General features: G+C 38.7%; 1 protein-coding gene across 1 annotated transcript in view; it reads right to left on the reverse strand.

Annotated features, from left to right (window-relative positions):
* LOC452039 (probable C-mannosyltransferase DPY19L2) overlaps positions 1–14,775 on the reverse strand; it is a 106,246-nt gene that overhangs the window by 12,408 nt on the left and 79,063 nt on the right. The window contains 3 exon segments of the mRNA XM_054687461.2: positions 10,496–10,670; positions 12,222–12,341; positions 13,626–13,650. Of these exon segments, the coding sequence (XP_054543436.1) occupies positions 10,496–10,670; positions 12,222–12,341; positions 13,626–13,650 (320 nt within the window).

Here is a 14,775-nt window from a genome sequence, read left to right on the forward strand (position 1 = left end):
GATGAAGAGACACAGCCAAGTTAAGTGACTTGCCCAAGACTGCACAGCTAGGAAGTTCCAGAGCCTGCCCTCTTAGCTGCTTCACTGAAGCTTCCTGCTATGCTAGAGCACCATGCTAACAGCAGGACTACAGACACACATGAAACAAAAAGAATGTAAAATGTCACATCTGTTCCAAGACTGTGAAATGCCAGGACCTGAGAGACTGCTATGAAGGGCAAGTCTCATGGGACATTTTTTCCAATGACTTTTGTGGCTGGTGAACTGTGGTCCTGTGGATGTGCCATAAAAAAAGGAAAACACTGTTTTCTTCCCGCAGATCATCTTTAATTAAGTTCTCAGAGTTACCATTTGACTTGACACCATTTATACATGCCATGAAATCATTTCACTACTTGCTAGTAGTACTTTTTGGAGTAATAACATGTATAAATTTGGTCATAACTAGAGATACATCAAAATCTATCTGGCTTCCATTTCCTCTCTTGAAATATCAGAAGACCAAATGCTTACTTCCTGGTACTTTTGTATAAAAAACAATTACAGTGGGAGGAGCCAAGATGGCCGAATAGGAACAGCTCCGGTCTACAGCTCCCAGCCTGAGCGACGCAGAACACCGGTGATTTCTGCATTTCCATCTGAGGTACCCGGTTCATCTCACTAGGGAGTGCCAGACAGTGGGCGCAGCTCAGTGGGTGCGCACACCGTGTGTGAGCTGAAGCAGGGCAAGGCATTGCCTCACTTGGGAAGCACAAGGGGTCAGGGAGTTCCCTTTCCCAGTCAAAGAAAGGGGTGACTGACGCACCTGGAAAATCGGGTCACTCCCACCGGAATATTGCACTTTTCGGACCGGCTTAAAAAACGGCGCACCACGAGATTATATCCCGCACCTGGCTCGGAGGGTCCTATGCCCACGGAGTCTCGCTGATTGCTAGCACAGCAGTCTGAGATCAAACTGCCAGGCGGCAGCTAGGCTGGGAGAGGGGCGCCCACCATTGCCCAGGCTTGCTTAGGTAAACAAAGCAGCCTGGAAGCTCGAACTGGGTGGAGCCCACCACAGCTCAAGGAGGCCTGCCTGCCTCTGTAGGCTCCACCTCTGGGGGCAGGGCACAGACAAACAAAAAGACAGCAGTAACCTCTGCAGACTTAAATGTCCCTGTCTGACAGCTTTGAAGAGAACAGTGGTTCTCCCAGTACTCAGCTGGAGATCTGAGAACGGGCAGACTGCCTCCTCAAGTGGGTCCCTGACCCCTGACCCCCGAGCAGCCGAACTGGGAGGCACCCCCCAGCAGGGGCACACTGACACCTCACACGGCAGGGTACTCCAACAGACCTGCAGCTGAGGGTCCTGTCTGTTAGAAGGAAAACTAACAAACAGAAAGGACATCCACACCAAAAACCCATCTGTACATCACCATCATCAAAGACCAAAAGTAGATAAAACCACAAAGATGGGGAAAAAACAGAGCAGAAAAACTGGAAACTCTAAAACGCAGAGCGCCTCTCCTCCTTCAATGGAACGCAGTTCCTCACCAGCAACTGAACAAACCTGGATGGAGAATGACTTTGACGAGCTGAGAGAAGAAGGCTTCAGACGATCAAATTACTCTGAGCTACGGGAGGACATTCAAACCAAAGGGAAAGAAGTTGAAAACTTTGAAAAAAATTTAGAAGAATGTATAACTAGAATAACCAATACAGAGAAGTGCTTAAAGGAGCTGATGGAGCTGAAAACCAAGGCTCGAGAACTACGTGAAGAATGCAGAAGCCTCAGGAGCCGATGGGATCAACTGGAAAAAAGGGTATCAGCAATGGAAGATGAAATGAATGAAATGAAGCGAGAAGGGAAGTTTAGAGTAAAAAGAATAAAAAGAAATGAGCAAAGCCTCCAAGAAATATGGGACTATGTGAAAAGACCAAATCTACGTCTGACTGGTGTACCTGAAAGTGATGGGGAGAATGGAACCAAGTTGGAAAACACTCTGCAGGATATTATCCAGGAGAACTTCCCCAATCTAGCAAGGCAGGCCAACGTTCAGATTCAGGAAATACAGAGAACGCCACAAAGATACTCCTCGAGAAGAGCAACTCCAAGACACATAATTGTCAGATTCACCAAAGTTGAAATGAAGGAAAAAATGTTAAGGGCAGCCAGAGAGAAAGGTCGGGTTACCCTCAAAGGGAAGCCCATCAGACTAACAGCGGATCTCTTGGCAGAAACCCTACAAGCCAGAAGAGAGTGGGGGCCAATATTCAACATTCTTAAAGAAAAGAATTTTCAACCCAGAATTTCATATCCAGCCAAACTAAGCTTCATAAGTGAAGGAGAAATAAAATACTTTACAGACAAGCAAATGCTGAGAGATTTTGTCACCACCAGGCCTGCCCTAAAAGAGTTCCTGAAGGAAGTGCTAACCACGGAAAGGAACAACCGGTACCAGCCGCTGCAAAATCATGCCAAAATGTAAAGACCATCGAGACTAGGAAGAAACTGCATCAACTAACGAGCAAAATCACCAGCTAACATCATAATGACAAGATCAAATTCACACATAACACTATTAACTTTAAATGTAAATGGACTAAATGCTCCAATTAAAAGACACAGACTGGCAAATTGGATAAAGAGTCAAGACCCATCAGTGTGCTGTATTCAGGAAACCCATCTCACGTGCAGAGACACACATAGGCTCAAAATAAAAGGATGGAGGAAGATCTACCAAGCAAATGGAAAACAAAAAGGCAGGGGTTGCAATCCTAGTCTCTGATAAAACAGACTTTAAACCAACAAAGATCAAAAGAGACAAAGAAGGCCATTACGTAATGGTAAAGGGATCAATTCAACAAGAAGAGCTAACTATCCTAAATGTATATGCACCCAATACAGGAGCACCCAGATTCATAAAGCAAGTCTTGAGTGACCTACAAAGAGACTTAGACTCCCACACATTAATAATGGGAGACTTTAACACCCCACTGTCAACATTAGACAGATCAACGAGACAGAAAGTCAACAAGGATACCCAGGAATTGAACTCAGCTCTGCACCAAGCAGACCTAATAGACATCTACAGAACTCTCCACCCCAAATCAACAGAATATACATTTTTTTCAGCACCACACCACACCTATTCCAAAATTGACCACATACTTGGAAGTAAGGCTCTCCTCAGCAAATGTAAAAGAACAGAGATTATAACAAACTATCTCTCAGACCACAGTGCAATCAAACTAGAACTCAGGATTAAGAATCTCACTCAAAACCGCTCAACTACATGGAAACTGAACAACCTGCTCCTGAATGACTACTGGATACATAACGAAATGAAGGCAGAAATAAAGATGTTCTTTGAAACCAACGAGAACAAAGACACAACATACCAGAGTCTCTGGGACGCATTCAAAGCAGTGTGTAGAGGGAAATTTATAGCACTAAATGCCCACAAGAGAAAGCAGGAAAGATCCAAAATTGACACCCTAACATCACAATTAAAAGAACTAGAAAAGAAAGAGCAAACACATTCAAAAGCTAGCAGAAGGCAAGAAATAACTAAAATCAGAGCAGAACTGAAGGAGATAGAGACACAGAAAACCCTTCAAAAAATTAATGAATCCAGGAGCTGGTTTTTTGAAAGGATCAACAAAATTGATAGACTGCTAGCAAGACTAATAAAGAAAAAATGAGAGAAGAATCAAATAGACACAATAAAAAATCATACAGGGGATATCACCACTGATCCCACAGAAATACAAACTACCATCAGACAATACTACAAACACCTCTACGCAAATAAACTAGAAAATCCAGAAGAAATGGATAAATTCCTCGACACATACATTCTCCCAAGACTAAACCAGGAAGAAGTTGAATCTCTGAATAGACCAATAACAGGAGCTGAAATTGTGGCAATAATCAATAGTTTACCAACCAAAAAGAGTCCAGGACCAGATGGATTCACAGCCGAATTCTACCAGAGGTACAAGGAGGAACTGGTACCATTCCCTCTGAAACTATTCCAATCAATAGAAAAAGAGGGAATCCTCCCTAACTCATTTTATGAGGCCAGCATCATTCTGATACCAAAGCCGGGCAGAGACACAACCAAAAAAGAGAATTTTAGACCAATATCCCTGATGAACATTGATGCAAAAATCCTCAATAAAATACTGGCAAACCGAATCCAGCAGCACATCAAAAAGCTTATCCACCATGATCAAGTGGGCTTCATCCCTGGGATGCAAGGCTGGTTCAATATATGCAAATCAATAAATGTAATCCAGCATATAAACAGAGCCAAAGACAAAAACCACATGATTATCTCAATAGATGCAGAAAAGGCCTTTGACAAAATTCAACAACCCTTCATGCTAAAAACTCTCAATAAATTAGGTAGTGATGGGATGTATTTCAAAATAATAAGAGCTATCTATGACATCATACTGAATGGGCAAAAACTGGAAGCATTCCCTTTGAAAACTGGCACAAGACAGGGATGCCCTCTCTCACCACTCCTATTCAACATAGTGTTGGAAGTTCTGGCCAGGGCAATCAGGCAGGAGAAGGAAATAAAGGGTATTCAATTAGGAAAAGAGGAAGTCAAATTGTCCCTGTTTGCAGACGACATGATTGTATATCTAGAAAACCCCATTGTCTCAGCCCAAAATCTCCTTAAGCTGATAAGCAACTTCAGCAAAGTCTCAGGATACAAAATCAATGTACAAAAATCACAAGCATTCTTATACACCAACAACAGACAAACAGAGAGCCAAATCATGAGTGAACTCCCATTCACAATTGCTTCAAAAAGAATAAAATACCTAGGAATCCAACTGACACGGGATGTGAAGGACCTCTTCAAGGAGAACTACAAACCACTACTCAAGGAAATAAAAGAGGATACAAACAAATGGAAGAACATTCCATGCTCATGGGTAGGAAGAATCAATATCGTGAAAATGGCCATACTGCCCAAGCTAATTTATAGATCAATGCCATCCCCGTCAAGCTACCAATGCCTTTCTTCACAGAATTGGAAAAAACTACTTTAAAGTTCATATGGAACCAAAAAAGGGCCCGCATTGCCAAGTCAATCCTAAGCCAAAAGAACAAAGCTGGAGGCATCACACTACCTGACTTCAAACTATACTACAAGGCTACAGTAACCAAAACAGCATGGTACTGGTACCAAAACAGAGATATAGATCAATGGAACAGAACAGAGCCCTCAGAAAAATCGCCACATATCTACAACTATCTGATCTTTGACAAACCTGAGAAAAACAAGCAATGGGGAAAGGATTCCCTATTTAATAAATGGTGCTGGGAAAACTGGCTAGCCATATGTAGAAAGCTGAAACTGGATCCCTTCCTTACACCTTATACAAAAATCAATTCAAGATGGATTAAAGACTTAAACGTTAGACCTAAAACCATAAAAACCCTAGAAGAAAACCTAGGCATTACCATTCAGGACATAGGCATGGGCAAGGACTTCATGTCCAAAACACCAAAAGCAATGGCAACAAAAGCCAAAATTGACAAATAGGATCTAATTAAACTAAAGAGCTTCTGCACAGCAAAAGAAACTACCATCAGAGTGAACAGGCAACCTACAAAATGGGAGACAATTTTTGCAACCTACTCATCTGACAAAGGGCTAATATCCAGAATCTACAATGAACTCAAACAAATTTACAAGAAAAAAACAAACAACCCCATCAAAAAGTGGGCGAAGGTCATGAACAGACACTTCTCAAAAGAAGACATTTATGCAGCCAAAAAACACATGAAAAAATGCTCATCATCACTGGCCATCAGAGAAATGCAAATCAAAACCACAATGAGATACCATCTCACACCAGTTAGAATGGCAATCATTAAAAAGTCAGGAAACAACAGGTGCTGGAGAGGATGTGGAGAAATAGGAACACTTTTACACTGTTGGTGGGACTGTAAACTAGTTCAACCATTGTGGAAGTCAGTGTGGCGATTCCTCAGGGATCTAGAACTAGAAATACCATTTGACCCAGCCATCCCATTACTGGGTATATACCCAAAGGACTATAAATCATGCTGCTATAAAGACACATGCACACGTATGTTTATTGCGGCATTATTCACAATAGCAAAGACTTGGAACCAACCCAAATGTCCAACAATGATAGACTGGATTAAGAAAATTTGGCATGTATACACCAGGGAATACTGTGCAGCCATAAAAAATGATGAGTTCATGTCCTTTGTAGGGACATGGATGAAATTGGAAATCATCATTCTCAGTAAACTATTGCAAGAACAAAAAACCGAACACCGCACATTCTCACTCATAGGTGGGAATTGAACAATGAGATCACATGGACACAGGAAGGGGAACATCACACTCTGGGGACTGTTGTGGGGTGGGGGGAGTGGGGAGGGATAGCATTGGGAGATATACCTAATGCTAGATGATGAGTTAGCGGGTGCAGCGCACCAGCATGGCACATGTATACGTATGTAACTAACCTGCACAATGTGCACATGTACCCTAAAACTTAAAGTATAATAAAAAAAAGTAAAAAAAAAAAACTTACATTCCTGCTCATGTTAATAGTTATTATTTTTTAAATATGATGCTATTAGCAAATTTTAGATTGGCATCCTTAATATATTAGTTAGATGTTAGTAATTCCACTTTTCCCTATAACTGTATTTTTCTTTTTAATCAGAAATCAATCTTGAGTTTTGTTCAATAATTTTATGATATTTATTCTGATTTTTATATTACTTTCTATTAATATATTGGTAAGTTTTTCTAAGATTTTCCATATGTTTATCTGAAAGAAGTTCTGTAATTTTCTTCACTGTCGCCATTATCAGATTATATATCAGATTTACAAAAGTTTTTTTAAAAATTTCGTTCCCCCCCATTTTTCTATGTCATTGAACATTTTTTGTTGACATTTCACATTTCTTGATTATTGAAGGAAATCTATAAGTCCATTGCCTGTAAAGGTTTTTTTGGAGGGAAGTTACTCTTTTTTAGTATATACTACATTGTTATTGCTATATTCACCTATTAAAGTTAAATTATCTACTTTATTAAGACTTAAAATATTAATTAAAAAAAACCTTAAATCTAAGACCTCAAACTCTGAAATTACTACAAGAAAACTTTGGGGAAACTCTCCAGGACTTTGGTTTGGACAAGGAGTTCTTGAGTAAATACCTGGGAAGCACAGGCAACCAAAGCAAAAATGAACAAATGGGATCACATCAAGTGTAAAAGCTTCTACACAGCAAAGGAAACAATCAGCAAAGTGAAGAGACAACCCAAAGAATGGGTGAAAATATTTGCAAACTACCAATCTGACAAGGAATTAATAACCAGAATATATAAGGAGCTCAAACAACTCTGTAGGAAAAGAAAATCTAAAAATCTACTTTAAAAATGGGCAAAAGATCTGAATAGACATTTCTCGAAAGAAAACATACAAGTGGCAAACAGGTACATGAAAAGGTGCTCAACATCACTGATCATCAGAGAAATGCAAATCAATACTACAGTGAAATAGCGTCTCACTCCAGTTAAAATGGCTATTACTCAAAAGACAGGCAATAACAAATGGCTGTTATCCAAAAGACAGGAAAACATGTGGAGAAAAGGGAACTCGCATACACTTTTGGTGAAAATGTAAATGAGTACAACCACTATGTAGAAGAGTTTGGAGGTTCCTCAAAAAACTAAAAATAGACTTACCAAATGATCCAGCAATCCTACTCTTAGATATATACCCCAAAGAAAGGAAATAAATATTTAGAAGAGGTATCTGCACTCCCATGTTTATTGCAGCACTTCTCACAATAGCCTAGATTTGGAAGCAACCTAAGTGTCCATCAACAGGTTAATGGATAAAGAAAATGTTGTACATAGACACAACGCAGTGCTGTTCAGCCATAAAAACGAGTGAGATCCCGTCATAAAAAAAAGAATGAGATCCTATCCATTAACATGAATGGAACTGGAGGTCATTACATTAATTGAAATAAGCCAGGTACAGAAAGACAAACTTTGCAGGTTCTTACTTATTTGTGGGAGCTAAAAATTAGAAGAGTTGAACTCATGGAGATCAAGAATAGAATGATGGTTACCAGAAGCTGGGAAGGATAGTGAGGCGGGGTGGAGGGGAAGTGAGGATGGTTAATGTGCACCAACAAAATAGAATGGATAAGATGTAGTGTTTGGTAACACAGAAGGGTGACTGTAGTCAACAAAATTTTACTGTACATTTAAAAATAACTGAGAAAGTATAACTGGATTGTTTGTAACACAAAGGATCAATGCTTCAGGTGATGGATACTCCATTTACCCTGATGTGATTATTACACATTGTATGTCTGTATCAAAATATCCCATCTACCCCATAAATATATACACCTGCTCTGTACCCACATAAATTAAAAACTTTAAGAACCCTGAGTGTTTACTTTCCAGTGTAACTAAGCATTCTAAATGCAACTTTGAATGAAAATTTCTTTATATGCCTCAAATTTGAAAATATGTAAGCTAGTCAAAGAATGTGTATTTATTATTGGAGACTCAATAATTAATGATGACAAGCTGTTAAGCTAGAGAAGTGGTTCTCAGGCAGGCATGATTTTGCTCCCTAGGGAGCACTATCAACTTCTGGAGACATTTTTCGATGTCATGCTATGGGGAGGAGGGAGGAGATGCTGTTGGCATCTTGTAGATAGAAGCCAAGGATTTCTTGTAATACATAGGACAGCCTCAATGTCAACTGTGCTAAGGTTGGGAAATGCTGAGTAAGAAGAATTGAAAGCCCAGGGCCAGGGTCTTCCAAAAAAAACTAGGCACAGCTGTCCAGCAAGAGCTGGACCCACTGAGTTGTCACCTATGGCAGACAGAGAGGAAGAAATACCCTCCCACTCCACCTTCTATCTTTTTGGCTGTGAAGTAAATGAGCATAACAAGGAAAAATCAGATATTTTCCTATCACTGTATGGAAGTCTCCATTTAGCCTACTACACAGATTAGAAAAAGGTATTCCCCTGACTTGACAGAGCCCCATTATACATGGCTTGATGAGTGGACCACAAGCTGGATTTAAGCTTTCACTTATCCTCTCAATTGTTCACCTTTGTGCAGTACACAAACTATACAACCGTATATGGCAGACCTCAATATAAGCACTAGTTCCACTAATACTACAAAACTTCATACAGCTTTTAATATGTGGTAACCATGAGATAACTCATAATAAGAGTAATTAAAAGGAGAATAAGACAGATTGAAAAGAAGATCAAAGAAGTGGCATCTAAAAGTGAGACAGGGGTTTGTGGCAGTTATCTTAGAAGGATAAGTTGCCAAATGTAGGCTCTCTGTCAGGAACCCAATACAAACACCGGAACAAAGAAAGACACAAGAAAAGATTAAAAGGGCAGCTATTTTTAAAAGCTTGGGAAAAATAGCTATAACTGGGGAGGGGCAGGCAAGGGAGAGTAAAGAAAGGGAGTGATTACCTTGAGCTCCTATGTGGAAAAAGTCAGTTGGGGATTACTTTTAAAATTCTAATTAAACTGGCTTGGCAGTTTAATGAGGCACTGTCACCTACACCCTTTGAAAGCTATAGACCAAATATCTTACTTATAGCTTATAAAGATTTACCTTAATGAAGGTTAATTAGCAAAAAAGTGGCTATCAAATAAGAAATAAAAGGAAACAAGCTCAGGAGTCATAAGAAAATTTAAATAAATCATAGTGAAGAACTTGTGCCAGAGTAAGTTTCTAAATATCAAAAATAATTTTTGATTTACAAATTTAGTTACAGAAAATGTTATAGACTTATTCTCTGGAAAGGTATTTAAAAATATCTATCTGCTTGAGGTAGTTCTGAATAAAGACAGGAAGAAAAGAAGGTAAGCTAAAAAGAAAATTTTGGAGTATTGAAAAGTAGGATGTATAGTATCTCTGTGAGATGATTTAGTGAAGAAAATAGAATATCCAAGATTTTAACTCTTCTGCCAATGACCTGTTTTACAGAATTAGAGGAGACAGCACTGATGGGAGTGACAGAAGCGGTGCCGGTTAACTCCCCACCATCAAAAGTATCTTCTGCTGTAGCCTGGCACAAGGTGTGAAATTTCATTTTTAAAGATTTACTTCTTTGATTTGTCATTGTTATGGTTAAAATGCTATAATGCTGTCTGAGAGTTAAAGGACATAACTTGTGAAAAATCATTAATTTCCTGGTGCTAATTTAAATTCTTTGATAATTATCTGGGAGGGGCTTAAAGGGGGTGCAAAATTGCCTTTTGGAAGGGTTTAATTGATTGACATTGGAATAGTCTGCTCAAAGTCTGTGAGAGTATGAATGCCTATCTGTAAATCTGTCATACACACATATATCAGAAATGACAATAATTATATGTAGTATACACAAATGTGTCTGTGAGTATGTTTGTATAAAACTAGCATATAACCAAATACCTACACACCTGATGTGGTATTGTATTTGATCCACTGTAAAAGTTCTTCCTGAGGCAAATTATTAAATTCTCCTATTATGCTCCATTGATTACGGAGGTTTGCATAACCTTGTACTGACATCACTGTTAGAATGCCAAAGATAACATTATCAAAACGAACTCTGCGAAAAAGCCAGCCAAAGAGCTGAAACGAAAGAAACCATTTATTTCTAGTTCTTATATGAAGAGTACTATAGGATCAACAATAAATTCTCACCTTGTTACTCAAACCAACGTGAATTACCCTTTGATATCAGCACACATGTATACAGAATTATCATCTCCGATTGTTTCTAAAGCAACGGATATATTGGCATTACAGGGCCCAGGTGAAAAATGGGACTTTCTCTCCCCTGGGAAGAATTAAGGAAGATATACCTGATCCTTCTAGTACTAATTTACTACTAAGGATTAAAATAAACAAATCACAACTGTGAAACATCTTAGAACTAAATCCTTTCATCCTTGGCTGCCTTTTGTGGACATGGTTAGTAGACAGGGAAGCCCTATTAGCATGATATATATAGATTCTTCTCAGGAAAACAGGCATTATGATATTTTAAGGCTATACACTCATAATGAAAACTAAGTGAGGTGTTTGTAGAAGTACCTTAGGCCCAATATTCTAGCAATTTATCTAGTTCTTTTGTATGTTAGATAACACTGATAGAACCCCAGAATTTCTTATAGATTCTTCAAGCCAAACAGGACCATATTAGGGCAATTACTCTGCATCTACTCTGGTATTGGATGAGTATTTCAGGGTACTTTTGGTGAACCAGGACTCTTTTTTTTTTGAGACAGAGTCTCACTCTGTGTCCCAGGCTGTAATGCAGTGGTGCAACCTCAGCTCACTTCGACCTCCACTTCCCGGATTCAAGCAATATTCCTGCCTCAGCCTCCTGAGTAGCTGGGATTACAGGCACACACCACCATGCCCAGCTAATTTTTGTATATAGAGACAGGGTTTCACCGTGTTGGCCAGGCTGGTCTTGAACTCCTGACCTCAAATGATCTGCCCACCTAGGCCTTCCAAAGTGCTGGGATTTCAGGTGTGAGCCACTGTGCCTGGCCACCAGGAAACTCTTTTTTTTTCTTTTTCTTTTTTTGAGACAGAGTCTCACTCTGTCACCCAGGTTAGAGTGCTGTGGTGCGATCTTGGCTGACTGCAGCCTCTGCCTCCCAGGTTCAAGCGATTCTCCTGCCTCAGCCTCCCAAGTAGCTGGAATTACAGGTACTCGCCACCACACCCGGCTAATTTTTGTATTTTTAGTAGAGATGGAGTTTCACCATGTTGGCCGGGCTGGTCTCAAACTCCTGGCCTCAAGTGATTTGCCCATCTCGGCCTCCCAAAGTGCTGGGATTGCAGGTGTGAGCCACTGTGCCAGGCACTCTTACACAAACCTGAACTCTAAAAGGTTATGTTCATGGACAGGATATTAACAGAAGGGAAATGTTTGCCTAATCACTTGTTATAGAAATATCAATTAAAATCCAGAAATACTTTTCAAAGCCATTTGAAATTGCTTTTCTTGCTTATAGTGAATCATGAAGTAATATTTTAAATCATTTAACTTAGTTAAGTTAAAAACACTTAGTGTGTTTATATTTTGAATTAGTCAGCAAAGCCACGGTAACTACTAAGTATAGCTGCTATAGTTTTTATAGTATTGTTATACAAGAATGAATCCCTTACCTGTCGAGAGCATATCAAGGAAGCCACAACACACATGTGTGGCGTCAAAAACATCTTTAGCCTCATAATTAAAATGGCAAGGGCAGTAAACGCTAACAACTGCAATATGTGAAAAGCCAGCTATAAAAACACAAATAAGACAAAATCACATTTTTACTTTTCATATTTTTAAATTAATGAAGTATATTAAAACTATATTATTCATTAAGACAAGGATCTTCTAAGTAATAAGCCTATCAGTATTCATTCAACAATAATTTATCGAATGTCTACTATGTTCCAGGTACTCTTCTGGGTGCTTCGGATATAGCAGTGAGCAATTTCTGTCCTTGTATTACATTTAACTACATTTAGTAATGAAAGACAGACAATACATAGAAATAACAAATAAATAAATCCATTACATAGTCTACTGTAAGGCAATAAGTGCGGTTGGCAAGAAAATGGAGCAGGCAGAGGAGCTAGGGAGAGCAGGAGGTGGTGTGAGGAGGTGGAGGACCAACACAGTGGGCCTCACTGTAAAGTGACAAAGTTACTAATGCATCCCTGACCCAAAAATCTGAAATCTACAATGCTCCAAAATCTGAAACTTTTGAGTACCAATATGATGTTCAAAGGTTATGCTAAAACAAATGCTCATTGAAGCATTTTGGATTTTGGATTTTCAGGTTAGGGATGCTCAACTAGTAACTACATTGTAAATATTCCAAAATTCAATAAAATCTGAAATCTGAAACGCCTCTAGTCCTAAGCATTTTGGATAAGGGATACTCAACATGTGTCATAAACTATCTCTATTAAGTTCAAATTCAGTTACCCACTCCTGTAAATTTGACCTTTACCTCAAGACCCACTTAAAGTTCTATCAAATAGGAAATATTTCCAGCCCACACTGATCTTTTCCTTTGTATGCCACAAAATAATTTTACACGATATAAAATGTTGTCTTATTTGTCTCCTTTGTAAAATTATACATACTGAAGGGCAGGAACATGACTTTAGTGTCTTTTATATCCTTCAACACTTCTGAGGTTGTCACTGACTGACCAGCAAATCTACGTGGTGGCAGATGGCCACCAGTCACAGGGCCCAGGGTGCCTGCCCTAATGGACTGTAGCTGATTAGCTCAGCAGGCTAGAAACCAAATGCTTGTTATTGTTAAATGAATGCAATTTAATTTAATTCTGTACTATAGTCATAAATCAGCCTTCTAGCTTTTAAATCCTTATTACTATTCAAAAGTAACAGCAGATGAAAGAGTGAGAAGGATCAGCAGAAATTTATCACCAATGCTGAACAACTCACTACTGATGGTGCATCAGCAGCAAGGTTATACCTTTGTCAGTTACCCTCAAACTAGAATTTAATACACAAGTCTACCAGAGATTAAAATGAAAGCTTTACCTCACTGTGTTCAAGGAGCTGTTTTCTAGAATAAAACAAAAATATTATCTATTTACTGAAGGTCTTTTATACTATGAATACATAAAAATAAGCTTCATTTGTTTGATCTTAGATTTTTAAAATGTGACTATCTCTAAACTACTTAGGAACATACATAAAAATAAAAATATCAGATAATAGTACAAAAATTATAACAATTTAAAAGTCATAATTTATAGTCATCCTATTCAAGATATGTCAAAAATTTGTTCTTCGGTTAAGACAAAATAGATTTTACAGATCCCTGGAGATTGTACCTCTCATTAATAAATGAATAGGATGACCTTCTATTCGACCTATATATACAGTGTATACAATACTACTTTAGATGACCACTGTTAAACTTTTGAGTTATTTTCATTTTTCACAATTACAAATAACACGGACACTCATGCATAAAACTTTGTAAGCATCTCTGAATATTTCCTTAGCATAAATTTCCAGAAGAAAAATTATTGGGTAAAACATAAATATTTTCAGTTTCAGCAAAGTTGTCCCTTTACAAAATATTTATAGTACACCTACGGTATTCTAGGCACTGTGCAATGAAATGAATACCACAGTCCCTGCTTATCCTCCAATCCTCACTTTCCACAGTTTCAGTTACCTGTGGTCAACTGCAGTCCAAAAATATTAAATGAAAAGTTCCAGGAAATAAACAATTCCTAAGTTTTAAATTGTGCACCACACTGAATAGTGAAATCTCAAGTCACCCTGCTTCATCCTACCTGGGACATGACTCACCCTTTTGTCCAGCATATCCATGCTGTATACGTCACCAGCCTGTTAGTCATGTAGTTACCATCTTAGTTATCAGATGGACTCTGGTGGTATCTCAGTGCTTGTTTTCAAGTAACCCTTTTCTGACTTAATAATGGCCCCAAAGTTCAAGAGCAGTGATGCTGGCAGTTGAGATATGTCAAAGAGAAGCTGTAAAGTGCTTTCTTTAAGGGAAAAGGTGAAAGTTCTCAAAAGAAAAAACATCATATGCTGAGGTTGCTAAGATCTACGGTAAGAACAAGTCTACCCATGAAATTGTGAAGAAGAAGAAAAAATTAATGTTAGTTTTGCTGTTGCATCTAAAACTGCAAAAGTTATGGCCGCAGTCCAT

This window comes from Pan troglodytes, chromosome 6 (genome assembly GCF_028858775.2).
Source record: "Pan troglodytes isolate AG18354 chromosome 6, NHGRI_mPanTro3-v2.0_pri, whole genome shotgun sequence".
Classification (NCBI taxonomy): domain Eukaryota; kingdom Metazoa; phylum Chordata; class Mammalia; order Primates; family Hominidae; genus Pan; species Pan troglodytes.